The 19310-nt window shown below is 41.0% G+C and overlaps 1 protein-coding gene across 3 annotated transcripts in view; it reads left to right on the plus strand.

Moving 5' to 3' along the window:
- The first annotated feature begins 8246 nt into the window (after positions 1-8246).
- Positions 8247-19310, plus strand: part of fto (FTO alpha-ketoglutarate dependent dioxygenase) — a 115205-nt gene continuing 104141 nt past the window's right edge. For all 3 annotated transcript variants that reach the window (XR_014914305.1, XM_085427639.1, XM_085427722.1), the window contains exon 1: positions 8247-8505. Coding sequence is in view for 2 of the 3 variants with exons in the window: in XM_085427639.1 (XP_085283765.1) it covers positions 8386-8505 (120 nt within the window). In the remaining variant the exon portion in view is untranslated. The remainder of the gene's footprint in view (positions 8506-19310) is intronic.

Consider the following 19310-nt stretch of genomic DNA (forward strand, 5'->3'; position numbering starts at 1 on the left):
TCTGCACGTTTCTCCATGATATATAAAAATACAAGACAAAAACTAAAGGAGAAGCAATCTGCAAAAGGCAAAACATAAAATATACCAAATTCTCCATTTAACCCTTGAAGGCAGTCTCGGGAAAGAAATATAAACTGCATGTGTTCTACCATAAACCACCTTGTCATTCATTTTGATGTACGGTAATTAAACATGAAGGCGACCTAAGAAGCTCTGTATAAAGAAAGTTGGGTGTGATTTAAACTTTTCAACAGTGTTAAATGTACCTGTCAGCATCAGCACGCTCCATAATTTAGAAACCAGGAGAAATGTGCGTGGATAAATAAACACGTTTCACTGTTCATATCAGTGGTCAGGCTTGTGGGGTTGGGTATCCTTTGGGCTGTCAGATGAATACTTGATTACTTGAATCAGTCTCACATTCATCAGTGTCACATTTATTAGTAACAAATGGTTGGAATAATTCAATGAAAACAGAGTACAATACAATAGATCTTTATTAACCCACAAGGAATTTTGATTTACACATGAAAAGACCCTTAGCTGCAATATGTGTGCTGAGTGCGTTTTAACGAACGCTGTCGTATGTGCACCGTATGTGTGTCCTGTACTGAATCCAGAGACCAGTCACAGAACGAGACCTAAACCTGGTAACACTGACTCAAGGGGAAAACATGCACATTAAAGACCAGAAAAGCCCTAATAAAAAGCCTCTAATATAAAACAGTCCCCATCAAAGAGAGCTCTCTCAATATTTGTTGAACTCTTACATATCATATTAATGCCATTTCAGCCATTGTTCACCCTGGCTGCGTTTGATCTGCAGGGCTGCTATAACTCTGGGCTAAGTGGAGTGCTAATGAGAGGAGTTGGCACTTTATAAACACTGTCAAGAGCAGGTGGAGCAAAGGGGTCATGCTGGGCCATTGCGTCCACCTCAGCTGGTCCTACTCAGAGCGACTTATTTTTGTAGGTCTTGGAGCATTTTGACAAATCAGCATATTTCAGGCAGATGTCTTTGTTAAAAGTTAAGTCCAGTGTGGGTCATTGTATCATCATGAACAAATGTGGGATTAATCTACAGAATGGTACTGAGCTATAGGCCAGAGGCTTCTCCAGGGGACAGGTTATGTCTCCAGCTACAAAAGAGATTCCCTCCTGGTGATACGTGAGGCAAGGACACACACAGAGGATGTATGCTTCCGTATAGGGTTTTTATAACATCTTTCAGCTTGACAATGTGCGTGAGATTTAAACAGGGGCTCTTTTGTATGTCAAAACCTCATTTTTAATGGGGTTCTTATAAAAGTGCTCAGTGATCATGGTATTCAAATCACAGCAATAGGAAAGCGCTTCCTCATTTTGGGGTCTGGAAGAGATCCCAGGCAAGGAGGTGTACCACATCTTAAACTAGAGCTGCACGCTCTTTGTGTTTGCTAACCAAAGGGCTCTTTCCTGTGGTGCTGTATGATCATTTATTGAGGCTTAATCAACATGTATTGAATGGTGTATGTACTTTTTGAACCATTTTAAAATCCCCTCTGTGCACTTTAAGCCTCGGCCACAGGGTTGCAAGGGTTTTAACGATTCCTGTCGGTCAAGAAAAGTTCCTGCACTGCTTTTCATACTGGCAACATTGCTCTATTTTCTTTGGAAAGTTAGCTATAGCATATTAACCAAACAGCAGGTGGTACTTAAGTAATTCTGTACCTTTAAGTTTTGCTTTAAACTTCACATATTTTACATCAATGGCTTGCTTCAGGCATTACAATACTTTTTAGTATTTTACTTTAATAAGTAAAGAACATAAAATCATGAAATCAAAAGTGAAAAAAATATCAAGTACAAGTAAAATAATTATATTTCAACAAATTAAAAAAAAATAAGCACAGTGCAGCTTACTAACCTTATTTTTTTAATCGTTTCAGACAATATGATCTTTCTACAATCAGTAGCCACCACATTACTTACATGGTGCTAGTGCAAACTTGAACTCCTTTTTGAACCCCCTTCAAACCAGCCATAGATTCAATAAGGTGCTTGGAACATTCCTCCCAGATTTTGGTCCATGCTGGCATGATAGCATCATGCAGTTGCTCCAGATTTGTCAATTATTCCACCACACTCCAAAGGTACTGTATTATATTGAGATTTTGGTGGTTTCATGTTGTTTACACCAAATTCCGACAGGCAACATTTTCCAATCTTCTTTTGTCCACTTTTGCTGAGCTTGTACAAATTGTGGCCTGAGTTTCTTGTTCCTAGCTGACAGGAGTGGCCTTTTACTGCTATAGTCTCCTTTAAGGTTTTATGTGCTGTACATGCTAAGATGTCCTTATGCACAGCTTTTTTGAAGAGAATGGTTATTTGAGATACTATTACCCTCCTATCATCTCAAAGCAGTCTAGCCATTCTTCTCTGACCTCTGATATCAACAAGGCTTTTTCTCCCAGAGAACTACCACTCACTGGATATTTTTTTAAATCTTTTTTGGACCCTTCTCTGTAAACCGTAGAGATGGTTGTCTTGAAAACATCCAAATCAGCAGCTCATGAAACACTCAGATAAGCTTGTGTGGCACTAACAAATATGTTACATTTAAAGTCACTTAAATCACCTTTCTTGCCCATTCGATTGCGCAGTTTGAGCAGGTCATCTTGACCATGTCTACATGCCTAAATGCATTTACTTGCGGGCAAGTGACTGGCTAATTAGATATTTGCATTAATGAGCAGTTGACTAGATAAACCAGCTGGTGTACGTGCAAAATGCTCTGGCTTCAGACTCCTCTAAACACTAGATTTCTGAGTGGCTTTTTTTCTTCTCTTACATCTTCAAAATGTCAAAGAAAGGGAATATCCTTAATCGGATCGCACCTTCGCACATTTGTTGTTGAAACATTCTCTTTGCAAAGGGGTAGTCAATCAGAAAAAAGCTGTCTTAAAGAAAAGGAAGTATAAAGAGATGGGTCACAGTATGTGGTTTATTTCAAATGCTGAATAATTCAAAGTCCAGGAACAAACATATACAGCTGACCCCTATTTACATACTACTCTGGCAACTATCTTAAAAATTGACAATGCCAATTGCCAACGTGGCCCTTTTTACAGTGTGAACATTTAAAGTTTTTTTTGTTGTTTTTTTTTATGCAAGACAAATAACAGGACCATTAGAATAAGAATGAATGGTGGCTCTGGTGGAAATGTAACCACTACACATTACAGACTTTGGAAAATCTACACAGAATTTTTCCCTTGCTATTTAGAGACACTTTTTACGTCCTGTAACTAATAGGCCACCGGGTGTTAGCCACACAGGTACCCTGGTGCTACAAAGAGACTGTACAGGAGTGATGTGGGGGTGGTTCAAAGAAACCAGTCAAAAGCGGTGGAGTATCTGGAATGGAAAAAGTCAGCAAAAAAAAAAAAAAGAAGGAAAAAAAATGCCCTACTCAGAACAAGGATATAATCATTTGTAGGAATCCAGCACATAACCTAAATAATACATTTCAGGTTTTGATATAACTATTACTGCCTGTGAAAAGCTCTTTGATGTAAATTGAAACCACTGGGCAGCAATCTGCTTTACAGCACTGACAAATAACAGTTTCCTAAGGCTAAGGTTAGCAAGCGGAGAAGGCACATACTTGCTCCATATGTTCATTCGATATAAATAAAAATCAAAAATGAGCTTGTCTTCGTGGAGGCAGAACAATGCTGAGGACAGTCCCTAGTTGAAGTTGTGGTGATTGAAAAATGTTGTTTACAATTTTTAAAAGTACCTTCAGCAGAGGTCCTGTGTGGTGCAGGACAATGCTTGACTGTGTTGTTTTCATTTTTTCCAGTAGTTTGCTTCCTCTCTTTCACACAGAAACCACAACTTGATAACGCAATAATAAAATCTAGGTGGACCATCGAATCTCCTGCAACGGAAAAATATTATTACTCAGAAAGAGGCATGTCCATTGTATTTCTGATTTTTTTAGGGCATACAATAGTTTGAAGTCAGGGGAAGAGATGATTGCAGGGCTGTGGGCTCTGGTTTTAATACAAGCCCACCACAATAGTCTCTGTCTTTAGTACATTCTGGCATTGCATTGTCCTCATCGTTTATTCATCCTCAGCTTTTTTAGATGTTAGTTTTATCACAAAAAGAAAAGCTTGTTGAAGGGTCATCCGGAGCTGATGCAATGCATAATAACAGAAAACATACCCCCATTGTGAGTGCAAACACATTGGCCAGATCAGTAAAGAGGGGTATATGATGATAGAAGAAGTTCAAAGCGTTTTCCCCCCTTCATTCCACATGATACCACATCAAAGAGTGTACAGTGGTGATCTTGCCTTATGTTGAACCCCACAGGTCAGACATAAGTGGAGGGGTGTCTGCTTTAGAGCCTGATTCTTTGTAGAACAAATGACAGGCATTGTTGAGGAAGGTAATTGGCTTGTCTTTTTGTTAAGAGTCTGTACATTATGATTGCTCACAGATCCTAAAACCTGACCACCAAACTAAAAAAGCCAGAGAAATTTCCACTCTGTCTAAATCACAACGACTGATATTGAGAACATGTGAATGATAGTAAAGACATGTCCTGGTCCAGAACAACTGAAGGTACGTCCAAATTAGTGTGAATGCCCTGAGGTGGACACCAAAAAGTGATTTTCATTCAATAAAAAAATATTCATCACTTATGTTTTGAAAGTGAACAGTGCCAGTAAGAGACATTTTTAAGTGTACAAAAATATGACATTATGTAATGTTTGCATGTCCTTTCTAGCCGTGATCTGCTATTAAACTACATGCTCAGAAATGAAAACCTCAACTATTTAGATGAGTTGAGTATTTATTGAGTTACACCTGCACATGCTCTTATTTACAAAGGTCATATGGCACTTGTTAAACTTGCTGACCATGAGATAGCGGTTAGTCAGGATATCAGAAACTGTAAGGCTAACTTTGGGCAGAATCCTTATAAACAGATTTGCTGCTGATAAGGTTACTGTTGTTTCCATGTTCTGCCTTGGCCTCTGTAGCTATACAGGTTATTGTGCAGCCAGTATTTGACCTCTTCAGCCATTTTCAAATATTCTTGCAGTGATAATTGGTCATTGGTAGAGTACAGTCGCTGTTTGAGCAATCTAACAGTCAGTAATCAAAGAATTATATTAGTATTTGTGTTGGGGTGACAATAAGCACCTATGAGTCTGAGGCCTGGTTCTTGGCTGGAAAGGTTTGGATTGCCAACTCCATGCTGGGGAGAGGTCACTGCCCCAAGTGGAGGCTTTCAGATATGTCAGAAAACTGTGTTCGAGTTATGGGAGAGTTGAGTGAGAGATTGGCAGCTGGATTGATGCTGAATTTGCAGATGCCATTCCACTCTATCATCGTGAGGAGAGATGATCAATCTACATTTTTACCCTCGCCATAAACTATGGGTAATCACAAAAAAATAAGATCACATAGTCAAGTGGCTTCCTGTGAATAATGTCTGGGTGATAAGTTTAGTCACTCTTCTACATGGAAAGGAACCAGTTGAGGTTGTTTGGGCATCTGACAAGAAAGCCTTTTGGACGTCTCCTAGGCGAGTTGTTTTGTGCATGTTCAATGTAGGGCAAACGTAGAACACGCTGGAGAGATTATGTAATTTGGCTGGCTTGGAAATGCCTCAGTAGCCCCCTGTAAAAGCTGGATGCAGTGGCTAGGAAGAGGGAGGTCTGGGCATCTTTCCTTGGATTGCTGCCTTCAATATTCACATCCAGATGGATGGAAAAAAACAAACACAAATGCATTTTAGGTTCACTTGTGCAGGAGTTACCTGAAATCAGTGTGTCCAGAAGGAAAGACAAAAATGGCAGAGCAGAGTACGTTTTGAGTAGTGGAAAAATGCATACTACTTTGAATGTGTTGCAAGTTGAGTAAGTATGGTATCAAGTATTGCTAAGCATTTGCAAAGGCATGTTACTATAAAGCTAGAAGTAAAAGCCCCAAAATGCTTAATGGGACGACATGTTGCCCCCACTTAAATGAACAAAGTTGGATATTTAATGTTACAGAAACCCAGAGATGAATCGGTTCCTTGTATTTTACATAGCAAAGTTTAGATTACTTTTTTCTTTGGGCTGGTTTTTGTTAACTTTGGTTCTATCTTTGTGATATTACTTAAGTAGCAAAACAAAGATCTTCTGTATATCCTCATTAAGAACTGAGAAGTGTGGTAAGGACTTAAATTGCAAGTCACAAATGCATAACAACAGTAGTACAGATTGCAACTTTCAGAGTGTTACTAATGTTTACATGCACTGATGCCATCTTGGATTGTTAAGTCAGGGTTGGTGGGGAGAGTCTACCTTTCCAAGACATGATGAGCCATTCCAGGAAGTAGGAAATTCTGATTTTTGATGTCAATTTGAACAATTCCACAGTTTTGAGACTAAAAGTCATATCTGTCTTTTATATACAGTCTTTGCCCCCCCTCAACTACAAAACTGCAGCCTATTGTGTTCAGAAATTGGTAGAAACAAGACAGAAGGTGTTTATTTGTGATTTTCGCACTCACTGACAGGCAGAACTTTAAGAGCAAGCTACTCCTGACCCTAGGTGTCAACACAGTGGATCTCACCATATGATATACCTTTAATAAACAACTTGATAGGATGCACCATACGCATGGAGTATAATTCTTAAGTCACAATGAATCTGACACCAATCCACCAATAAGCCAACAGTAATAAAAAAAAGCTTCTCTGGGAATTATTGGGCAAGGCATGGGGATCTGTCTGCCATTAATGGCCCTATACATTATGTTCATTCAAAGAGCCAAAAGAGCTGACAAAGTAAGCCAAAAATGTCAAGCAGAAAAACTTTACTTTTTTAAAATGTAAACCATAAAGATGACTGACAGTGGGAATTAGTGAATGATAGTTTGACACATAAAAGGGACATAGTTTAATGATGGAATGGGGTGATGGAGGTTGGATGTAGGCAGGTTTTGACATTGTAAGATCTAAAAGAAATTATTTACAGTGCCGTAAGATTTTTTTTCCATGCAAGTAGCTATAAAAAAAAAAGACTCTAGTCTGACATATGTTTAAAAAAAATCATATACATGCATGCACATGGATCTAGTTTTCGCAAAATGGTTCCAAGGATATTTTTCAGACATTTTCCCCATTACAGGACCAGGCCATAGAAGAGGAAATGTAGGTTATAAATAGGAATCAAAAGAACTCCCCCACCGATTATTAGTAAGAGAGTGTGGCATCTTTGAAAGTGGGACAGCTTTTGAGTATTTTACAAGACAGGTGAAAGAAACATGTGTGTTAAATCATCGTACCGGTTCACTTTGGTCAGCTCTACCATAAAAGAAAAGAGATTACAAAGGAAACTAATGAAGACACTGATCAAAGTCTGTAATGGTAATGTGTAGCAGGTGTTTCAGACCTTTGCAATCCGCCCCTGCACTGCCCTCCCGCCGCCAAAGCCACTTCATCCGTGAAACTTTCTCATGTATTTCACGTGTGCTTTGATAGGAACAATGGACAGAACATATTTCAGCACTATTCAAACTATGTTACGAGCAATCTGGTTCAACTCTTGAAAGGCAACTGTGGGTGATATACAAAGGCAGCCACACAGACGCTGTGCGTTTACGGTGCACTTTCATGATTGCTGGCGAGTTGAAAAGGGCTGACGTGGTAAAGGCCCACACCGGCAGGAAAAAAAGCACCTGGATTTGAGACGCATGCAAGAGTTGAAAGAAAGTTGGCTAGACTTGAAGTGGAGCCCGTTCAAAGCATGATTGCTACTTTTACACGTATCGAAGATGAAAGTGGCACTGTGCTTGATTTAAAAAATGAGGAAAGTACATGCAATAGCCTTAATAAAGACCTTAAGATTCTGTTGAGACTTTTAAATAATGATATCAATAATAGAAAAAACTCGGTAAGCAATAAATTCATTAAAAACGACATTTCGACTCTAGTACAAGCAATACTACTACTCAAAATTGCCGAATAGGTCTGTGACTTTTGCTTTCGCTTTAAATTATGTCTCTCACATTTTTCCTCTAAATGCCACAGCCATTTTAGGGGCTTAAAACACCGATTTAAAAGCCATGCTGACCGGCCTATGTGCAATATATAGATCTGTACCTGCGCCACACCTGCGTAGTGCAAAGTCTTGAGCGTGCCGAATCTGCTTCCGCCGCGAGCTCACGCTCGAGCTGGGAATTGTAGTTCTAAGTGTTACGCTTTTAAAATCTCCCCCAACCATTTCTCCACGGAAACTCATTTTAAACTGGAGAAATTGAAGACTGGAGTCTCGTAGAAATGAAATACACGGCTTCACTCGCAGACGCTCTTCCTGGCACGAAAATAGCGGGATATGCAGTTTATTCGTGCACTACAACGACCGACGTCGCCCCTAATGAAAGCGAGGCAGTGTAAACACAACTCCAGGAACATGAAAAGATCGGGTGACAGTGAGGGGGAGAAGAGAAGAAAGGTATTGATAGCGTTTTTCTCCGTTAGGTCTGGCATATTTCTAAGCCCTGTCGCTCTTTGAATATCTAATGCTCCGTATGTGATGCTGCTGGCTGCATTTTGAAGGCTAGAAAGCCGGGAATGTCAGCGCATACTTCACCTTGCCTGTTTCCTTTATTGTGTTTTCCATTTTTTCCCCCCACCAGTCTGCCACAATGAAGAATTACAGTTACGTTAAAATGGTGTTTTGCCACGTAGAGACACTGCCGATGAGAAAATAGAGGTTGCAGAGTAACGCCTCGACAGCATCCTACATCAAGTTGAAATACGATATGAATTACAGCAGGCTACACAATTATGAAAAAATAGTGGACATTGCAACTATTTCAATGCATAGATATCTTTCTTTTTTTAAAATTAAAACAAACAAAAGACAGAGTCGAGGCTCAAGTTGGGATGTTATTCTGGTGTGAAGAATAAACAATGAATCACTTGTATGGCATCAGCAGCTGTGCAGCTCAGTCTAACAGTAAAAACAAAAGGTAAAGTTAGTGTGAAGTGTAGCCGGGATTTGGCATGCTGCCAGGCCAGCAGTCTCCAGCTGCTTCAGGCTTTACTACAGATGCAGTGGATAATGGTTTGTGCTCTGACATACAGTAGAAATGATAACCTATTGGCTAATGTTGCCACTGCTGTTGTTAAAGAACAACCTGTGCTAATGTGCCAGCTGTAGAACCTGATACTGAAAAAAATAGGATTTAAATAAGGGTCACATGATGTGAGCAGAGATGGGTACCTATGTGTTGTGTGTGCTGATGTGTCGAGCTTTGTAAAAGCTGGAACTTTGCAGTTTGTGGACATTCTAATGGAAGAGAGGAAACTGCTGTGCACTAGGCATCCAGGGCTGCTTCATCACAGTCATTTCTCTTAGCATCTGCCTATCTGCCTGTCTGTTTCTTCTCATATCTCCAGACTTGGACGCAGTCTGCTGTGGCGCATGTGTTTGGATCATGTTAGACAGCAGTGAAACTATGTAGGACGTGGTTCCTCCTGTTTATGAAAGCAGCCATGGCAGCCAGATGAGCGGCTCAGAGAGAGAACTCATTCTAGTTGGCCCTCAGGCAGTACTGCACAGACCTAATGGCTTAGCTGTCTTTCTCCTTAGATAAATAAAAGGATGAGCGAGAGAATTAGTAACTGCAAAAGTTCTTTAAAACTGTACAGCGGCCAAAGCGAAAGCTGCGTGCGTTTTGAACGGTTTTCACAATATCACTGGTTGTATAAAGACACAGTTATTATGTTAACTAATACCTTGGATATGATGGTTGTCTTATCTAGTAAATGAGTGTGTCTGCAATAGTGCCCAAAGTGAGAGATGCACTGTGATGGGTGCACTGTTATTCCGAGTTGTGGAATGCAAGCCCCAACAGATTAGTGCCAAATGAATACACAGTCTCCTCAGAAAATCCCATCACAACAAGTCAGTATAGCATAGACAGGTGGGGTGCCATGGCTTCTTTCTATATATCTTTTTTTAAATGAAAGAGAACATTTGTCTGAGTCCCCGAGGGGAATTAACCCCACCTAGTCACACCAATTCACATTTATGTCATTTATTTAGGTTTTTCATCATTCAGGCTAGTGAAAACACTCACTCATCAGATTTCATTTTGTTTGTATCAGAAAAAAAAAGTTTTTATAGATTTGTACTTTGTCTTAGGTTGTCAAGTAGCTACAATTTCTTGAATTTTCTCATCATACTAATGTTTAACCTCTAGTACGCTAATGAATTTAAAACTTTTAAGTATGTTTTATCAGTGTTGTCATCACAGGATAAATTTCCACTCATGCCCTGGCAAGTGTGAAAACAGCACCGACCCTGTCCCTTAACCCGATGTTCTAATGTTGTCTTTGATGCAAGCTTGCCATTTGGACAGCGATGACAAGTATTAAGTGCTGTGGTGAAACAGGAAGTGTGTCTGTGTGCGTGAGCAGCAGGCTAAGTAATGTTCACACAGGGTCACCAGATGTTGTGAGGTCCTGGGCTCAAACCAGCCCATTGCTTAGATCAGCCTCATTGGTTTGTTCTGGTTGTGGCACCTAGTGCAAGCTGTTTAGGGTATTTAATTTCTAAACACCCATTAAAATGGTTTGTGTTTCCCTTGGCGATTCTGTTAAATTAACATCTACTGAAGTAAAAGCTGATTATGTGGCCACACATCCAGACATGGTTAATCAATTTTCCCCCACAAAATGTTAGCTGGTGAATTAGTGTAAAGGAAACGATTTATGGCAACTAATGCCGACGTCCTGTCATGTCAAGCCTGGTGTTTTAGCAAGAGGGGGGTGTCAGATTCAGCGCATTCAGCAGCTTTGCGCTCTGCCGGCCATCTTTTTCTCCCTCTAAACCCAAGCTACATGCTGCTTGCTCTATTAATGAGCCAATAATGGAGAAATAGTGTTAGGTACTGACATAAAACATGGGTATGGATACCTAAGGCAGGGTAGCACATAAGCTCCAGCAGAGCTAGATTTACACCTAGGTCCTGTGTAGAATGGTAGAAAGGGGAACAGTCAGTATGGGGGCTCTCACTGCTTCATCAGACCCCCGCTGGTCGAGCTGTGGAAAAGCCAAGGCGCAGAAAAATACGGCTGTGGCAGATAATGATACCATTACACTAATGGAGCTGGCAAATGAAGGAGAACCCAGATGCCTGCTTTATTACCAGAGGGGGTCATTTCCTCGCTGCATTCCTAATGGCCTGAGCACACAGTATTGATCAGGCTATCATGCTGCTAATCCCCTACAGAATTACTTATCGCTGGCTAGGTGTCGATCTGCCACATGCCCTGTGCTGGCCTTGCCGTTGGGCGGCTGCTGCATGTCCAGCAGGGACCCACTGGACCGTTCACCCAATCATGATTTAGGGGCAAGTAGGGATGGCGTCTGGGAGGTCTTCAACGATGGACTGGTTAATTCAATGTGTGTAAAAAAAGAGGCAAATGAACCTAACAGCTTTGGTTTAATTAAGGAGCAGGCAGTGATGTGGCTCCACCCTCTTTATGGCCCCACTGGACACTGTGGAGCTGGTAAAGCTGTAAGGTTGGGTGTTGTTCTCAGTAATTTGGTTGTGCAGTAAATAAAAACAGGGCAGCAGCAGCAGCAGCAGGATATGTCCGCCTGGTTTGATTATAAAGATGTCTGTGTACTTAACTTTGTTTTAAGAAGTCTGTGTGCAAATGTGTTTCATTAGGCCAAAGACTTTCCCACTTCTGGTTCTGATTAGTGTGAAAAAAGAAATTTCAATTATTAATGACATTCATTGGTCGAACATGACTGCGAATGGTGAAGCCAGGGTCCATAAACATCAGAAATAAATAGGATGGTCAGGGCTCTTTGCCCAGAGCTTGACCTGTCATATACACGGTCTCTTTATCAGGGCCCTGTGTGTGTTAACATCCTCAGGCCATTGTAAGTGTGGCATCCTAGCATTAGCAGACCCCTCTTGTCACCTCTGGCCTTGGCTAATCAAAGTGTTTACCTTAAGGGTGCGCATTTAGCATTGCTCGTTAGGACTTCTCCAGTAGCCATAAAGAGGTATTTATATATTTCCATCTAGAATAACCTGTCGTAGCTAGGGAAACTAGCTATTGATCCAGGTATTTAGTCATTTCTTTCTGCGTGCCCCATCAATATTGTGCAAACATTCGTCCAGGCGTCCATTTGAGAGTTGACCTAAGCCCTGGCCTCCATATTTTGCTCCCATTGGAGTTCAGTGATATACTATTATGAAAAGTAAAATCAATGAATGAATATGAAGTTTGGTGTGTAATATAGCGCAGGCTGGCGGCCCTAGGTCTTTCATTGATCAACTGCGTGAGTGTTGGAGGGGTCTGATTAGACTGCTGCTGAGCTTTTCTTCTACATGTCTTTACACTGTTTTGCCTATTTGATCTTTGCTCATATATTTGTTTGGAGATGTTACAGATCATCATTTTTTTATTAAATCAGCCCACACAGAACTGTTCCAAGGATTTATGTCATTATGTGTACTAAAGTTAACCTAAGATAACACACAAATTAAAAATATTGCTGTTGTGTTAGTGATTTAGTTTAAATATGATTTCACTTTAGTCAATTTAACAAATAATTTTTGAGCGTATTTGCTACTTTCTTATTGTTATTGATAAAGATTATGACCACAGTAATGTGTATGTGGTAGAATGTTAGATTTTACAGATTGTGCATGAATGCTTACAAGTGCAGAAATTCTAAGAATGGCTTAACGAGTTTCTGTTTATTACAAATGAAAAAGTTGATTAGCAAATCATGATCATCGTGAAAAACCCTGGTTAATTTTCCTTCATTTCACCTTTCATCCATTCTATAATAGTAGTCTTTGTTGAATAAACAGCTTGATGATGCATGATGTCTACATTTGGCTTGCATGTGGAAGGATATAAGCTTTTATGGTCCACCGGTACTGTGCCAAGGTATGTGTTTAAATGACTTGATGGGGACTCCCATCAGAGTGTTAGCTTGTCTTATAGCACAAGCATCTTCAATAGCAAGAACAGACTAGACAAATGTTGAAAAGAGGCTTGCATTATAATGACTTATAGTGACCGACCAAAAGAAGAACTTTATCTGGAGTTTGGAAGGTTTTTGGTTTAAAAAAATGTGACTTTCTTGCTGTCATTTCTGGGTGCGCTGCTTCTTTGCTTTTGTCTTCTCACCCTTTATGAGAGGAGTATGATAGGAATGATGTCAGGCTTAGGGGTTCTGTTTTCTGTCTTGTTAAATTAACAAAGATTTTTACACTGGCAAATAGCGGGCTCAGATTTATCCTTCCAGCAACTGGGAACCAAGCAGAGGGGTGATGATTGAGGATTATGCAAGGCTAATAGGGGTTTTTCCAACGACAGAATATTTTGTGCCCCAAAGTTTGGAACAATAAGTCACAATTGAGCTTTTTTTTAAAAAGCCCAACTTCGCAGCTCTGCTGTGGGAACATTAATGGGAGTGAGCCATACGTTGACTATATTTAAATGGCCTAAAAGTATAATAGGCAGCCTATTAAGACAGGAGGACTCTTTACAGCATTGCACAAAATATTTATTTCTTCTTAACAGAACAGGAGAATATTTTATGTATTGACTTGGTTGTGTGTTTTTATTTTATCCCTATTTCATGATGACATTTGGATGTTTTTATATTCTATAAAGCTTTGACAGAAGCCACTGTTTTAACTATAGTACTGTATACCTATATATTGACTCAGACATTAGGAAAAGAAAACTGTTAGACTGTTAGAACTGAAAAAAATGTAATGGTGTATTACAGCTACTTGTCATACATATTGTTTGGAAAGTTGATGAGCTGATGTGTTACACCCATATGTATATATAAACCAATGCTTTTCTTGCTATGCTATCTTTAGCATTTACAACGTAGACATTTTTTCTCTCCTATGGATGCAGCAACTAGGATTGTCCAAACAGCTCCCGACAACTTTGGTGCCTGTCACCCCCTACCGATCACCTCATATTAGTGTTGAGGCATTAGCCAAAGATGTCATCATATTTGAAAACAAGGCTGAGATGTGGATCATGCAAACTGGCCGACTTGGTCAGCCGTCAGATTCAATGAGATTACATCAACTGTGACCTGCACAAGTAGGGTTCACCTGTCAAGCATGTGGCCTGTCACAAAAGAGACATAGAATAATCAGTTCAATCAATAGATGTTGGAGGCTCATCGGGCTGATGCTGAATAAACATGGGGATGACCCTCTCAACTCATACACAGAGGCTAGAGCCTCCTGGGGGTTCATTAGCCACCCGAGGCTATGATCCAAGTGAGTTGTTATTCTTTGTTTCTGTTTGTTTGGCATTCTGGTGTCTGTGTGTGTGTTTGTGCACTTGTACGAATGTGCACTAGGTGTGGGTAGGTGGTTTGGGGTTGGGCGTATCTTTGAATAAATATTGTCTAATAATTATCTCTGTGTGTCGCGGCTGCCCTTGGTGTAACTGCTCGGAGAACATAAGACACAAGGAATCAATAAGCACCATGGAGGCTGGAAAGATTAGCAACTGCGATTGTAATAATGCCTCCTTCCGTCTGCACTTATTCAGTCTTCAGTGAAAGACATGACTAATAATCAGTGTTACCCAGAATACGTCCTATTGGTACTGGGTGTTACTAACTTTAGCTAACGCCATTAAAAACTGTTTCCCTGTGCAACGCCACCTGCATAGGACAGAGCAGTCTTCATGCTGTTTATTTGTGAATTTATTTTCCTTTACAGTGACTCACCTTTCCAATAAAGTACAAGTACCTACTGCTGGAGTGGTTGCACCACATCTGGTTTCAATGGAAAGTCCAAAACCCTTCATTCACAAAAGCTGCAGGAGACCAGGTTCACAAGGTGCTGTAAATACTAACTGTTAATTTGTACATCATAAGTTCTTTTCCATAAACGTGAGCAATGAAAGTGTGTTAAAATACCTGGCATTTCGCTTGTTTCTTTGCAGAAGCTCAACATAGGAAGTGCCTCCTGCAACCAAAGGCAGATTTCAGCTTTATTCATGTAGTCAGCTGGAGCTGCAGTTAGTCTCCTCTGCTAACCATCTTAAATGGAATACCCTTAGTTATTTTCTGCTTGTACCCAACATAATAATATGTAGTAATTTAGTGTTACTATGGGAAGAGTTTGATGGGAACGATGTCAGGCGTAGGCGTTCTCTTTTCTGTCTTGTTAAATTATCAGACGGTGATAATTTTACGGTGGCAGTTAAAAGTTAAAACAGAAAAAGACAAATTAATTTTGTGAAAACACACAAATGGCTTTAAAAATAACGTTTCCATCCTTAGTACATTAGGTTTAGCGCTTCCACCAGAGGATGTTAGTAACTAGAGCAACTTGCAGTCTGGAGTAGCTGTCTGAGTTATCCTGCATTTGCTTTCATGGAGCACTTTGTATTGCTCATTCCAGCATTTACTTGGCATCAAGTCTTTGAGAAGTGTTTGCTCACTTCAGGTGGTCTGTTCATGTCTCAGTGATTCTTTCTCTGAACCCCCGTGTGTTTTTTCTTCATCAGTCTAACTTTTCCTTGCATATGCGAGGGAGCCAACGACAGCTTGACTGGCATGCTGTCAGGCAGGTGATGCCTTTCCAATGGTGGAGCATCAGCCCTTTACTGAGTGCTTGTATGCGTGAGTGTGTGTGTGTGTGTAGAAAAAGCGGGGGTATTGTCAGGACGTGACCGGCACACTTTGCATGTTCTTCTCGAGACAGGTGCTTCTGGGCGAGCACTGGTGCATGACAGTTGCCTTTCATCGCTGTCTTCTCTACACTTAACCCCTGACCGGCCCTCCCTTCTTCCTCTAGCTCCTCATCCTCTTCTCTTCTTTCCTCCCTCCCTCTCTCCACCACGTCTGACCTCTTCTCACGGCGCCTCCCTCGGCCGTCCTGAGTGATGGACTGCGAAGGCTAGTAGGCGGCTTGCGCTTTGCATGTGGTGGTGGTGGTGTGCTGCGGCAGGCTTGTCACAAGCCTAACACTGTCAGGCCTCGGAAATCCAGCTGTCCAGACCAAACTGCGCACACTCATTTCCACACACTTACACCCACACCGCAACTTTTTGTTCAACAGTCTGTAATTCCATCCACTGGTGCTGTCAAGCACTTGATCAAACGTGCATAAAGAAAGGAGCCCCTTGGCTGAATCCCATCCTATCTCTTCCTATCATAATGTAGGCAGATCTTCCCTCCTCTGCCTGTTTCTTCAACTCTGTTTATTCAGATGAGCCTGACTGGGGGGCAGCGGGTCACATCCACTTGGCTGGCTAAAATGGTCCTGAATCGAGGGTTGTCTCCAGTGAGATGAAGGGAGAAAAAAAACACAAGAAGGGGTTAGGGAGGGCTGCCGAGCGGTCATGTCAGGGCTGTTTTCGGGGTTGTTTGTGTGCGTGCATGTGCGTGCATGTGTGTGTGCATGTGGCATGGCAGAAGTAGGGGTTAGGGAGTTTGAGGGTTCAGTTGTCAACCCCTGTGTCATGCTTGCCCTGGCCCTGTTATGTAGAGGGCATCTACTGTCATTTGTTTCAGGACTGTCTGAAGTGGAGTGAGCCGCAGAAGCATAAAAAGTAGTCAGCAGAGTGTAAGCTCTCAGGTGCCTCGACGTACCACACTTTAATTTAAAAGTACAAACTCAAACACTGTAGGTGCTAATCCCTTATTAATTTGACATGCCAAAGTTTGTCTTATCCAGTTTGTCTTTTAGCGATTTGTTTTGGGGTTGCACTTTGAACCTCTGTTATTCCTGCATACATTGAAGATGGGGACTGATCCTGATGTTTTCCGTAGCACATCGTTACTGTTATATATATATTTTTTGCCTCTTTGTTCTTTGAGCTTTATCATGTTAAGTGAAGTAGGTGGATTAAAGTCATTCTCAAAGCCAACTTTGGAGACGGCATACACTAGAAAGACTTTTTTTTTATTTTTATTTTTTTTTAACAGTTATTTTGTACTTACAAGTTTTTGAAGTTCATCCCAGTGAGTGCGTGTGTGTGTGTGTGTGTGTGTGTGTGTGTGTGTGTGTGCTTGTGTATCTGTGTTTGCATTTTAGGTGCATGTGTGTGTTTCATCTGACATGCATCTCCCACATTCTTCCCACTATGGGGAAAAAAAGCAAATGGTTAAGACTCTTTAAATTTGTTGTTTGAGTGTCAGCGAAGACATGAGCACTGCGCACGCCATGAGCTTAATCCAACAACAGCCTGCCTGCCATACTGTACACCCGCTATCTGCGAGTGAGTGGACCCCTTCCGCGCAACCATTGTCATATATAGGGGGCATTGTCACATATGAGATGGACTCATGTAAATGTGGTGACAAGCTAGTGTCTCGGCTGACTGACAGCACAGAGGGATTGGGCTAATCTGAGTGACTGATTTGAGGCATGCGGCAGCTCGGCTGTCCCCATAACTCCTGAGAAATAGACAGCTTCAGCAGAGTTATCTGTGTTTGTAAGTCCTTCTGCTGCACTGGGATGACAATAGGGATTAGTGCCAAGGTTCTTTAAACTGTTTTTTTTTTTTCTTTTTTCTTTTTTGTGTGGGGGGGGCCTCTTATCGGTGTCTCGGCAGGATGCTGCCGCAGCCAGTTTTCCTTGACTGTCAATTAAAGAGGGGATCATTAACTTCAAGGGTATAAATGTTCTAACACTGGTATTACGTTGGAAAGCTAAGTCGCTGACAGATGTTCCAACTTTAATTCTCCACTTGTTTTTTTGTCCTTTAATTAATTTATGTATCACTATTCGGGTTTTAAATATTTTTTCTCCCTGTCTGCTCTTTGTTAGCCTGTAATCTCAGTTACCATGGTAGTCGCAAAGACGATTGGGCCTTGTCACTCGCCTGTGTTTCTTATGAGGTTCAATCGGCTAATGTATTCAATATCATCCAAACTGAAAGGTAAACAGTATCTAATGGTGCATGTGTTCCTGCACTGCCTCAATACAACCTGAAGTCGCTGGGGGGGAGGAGAATGGTACATCTGCGCCTAGTTCCCAGGCTTTTCAGGAGGACCCAACTATTTAGAATGGTGCTCGATTTAAAAACAAGAAGATCACATCCTGTATCTCTGTACATGTGCGGTTCTTTGGGAGGTAAAGGAAAGCAGTGTAATACTTTGGGGTTATCTTTTGGAGGCTTTTATGGCATTTTTGAAGCATGAGTACGACAGCTGTGGTTGAGATTTTCAGCCAATGCGCTGCAGTGGGATGTAGTGAAGGTATATTGTAGGTTGCTGCATGGAGGAAGAAAGAAAACTAGGGGATACGTTAAGGGAAATGGGAAAGAGAGAGGTGACAGAGACTGCTAATGGGCAAACTCTCTTTATCCACTGCCAGTGCCATCACCGGCACTACCCTGTTCTTTTATGACAGCTCTTTTCCTTTGTTCTCCACGTCGGCCCACTCACTGCTGGGGATTCATGACAAGTTTTCACGGGCTGATCAAACGCTGCGGTGACACCTGATTAGGATATAGCACGTGTTTACAGTCGTGCATGGCGAGGACACCCCCAGCCCCCACCCCCGTTCTCAGACAACAACGGAGACTTCACCTTGACTAATTAAATTTGCACCTGCAATGCCAGCTGTGACAGCCACTGGAGGGCTACATTTATTTATGTCACTCCTTGCATACTTCCTGTGACGTTTAGGAGGCTGAGTTTGCACTAGCTCCTCTGTTGACTTGCACTGTGGTTTACTTCAATAGCCATCTTTATTGTGGCTGAATCTGCCCTGATGTTTGGTAAGGTGGGTTTGTCCTCCGTTTTGGAGGATAGGCGATTGTACCTGGAGCTGTGGCTAGTGGAGATGTGGGGGTGAAATGTGTAAAGTCATAAAATTTTAATGTATGCAAAGGTGTGAAATCCCTCTGACATATAATAATAATAATAATAATAATAATAATAATAATAATAATAATAATAATAATAATAAAATACTTGCACATTTTGGCAGCATTATTTTAACATTAACAACTTCCAGATATATTTCTGTAAATTTAGATACCACGTTTAATCATGTGGCAAAACAAATATATGGCAGTGTCATGTAGTGTTTGCTGGCATTCTGTGATTTTTCTAATTTTAAAAAGACTGAGTGCTGCCTGGTAATTGAATCTGTTTTATCTCTTCTGTTCCTTATATCTCATTTTTAATGGTTTTTGGGCGGCTTGTTTAAAGTAATGTGATTTGTGTGTTCCTGGATGAAAAAATACTTATTTAATCATGCAGCAGTGTGCATACATACC

Source organism: Rhamphochromis longiceps, linkage group LG1 (assembly GCF_057381845.1).
Source record: "Rhamphochromis longiceps isolate RC_006_pf linkage group LG1, R_longiceps_female_GT1.1, whole genome shotgun sequence".
In the NCBI taxonomy this organism is placed as follows: Eukaryota; Metazoa; Chordata; class Actinopteri; order Cichliformes; family Cichlidae; genus Rhamphochromis; species Rhamphochromis longiceps.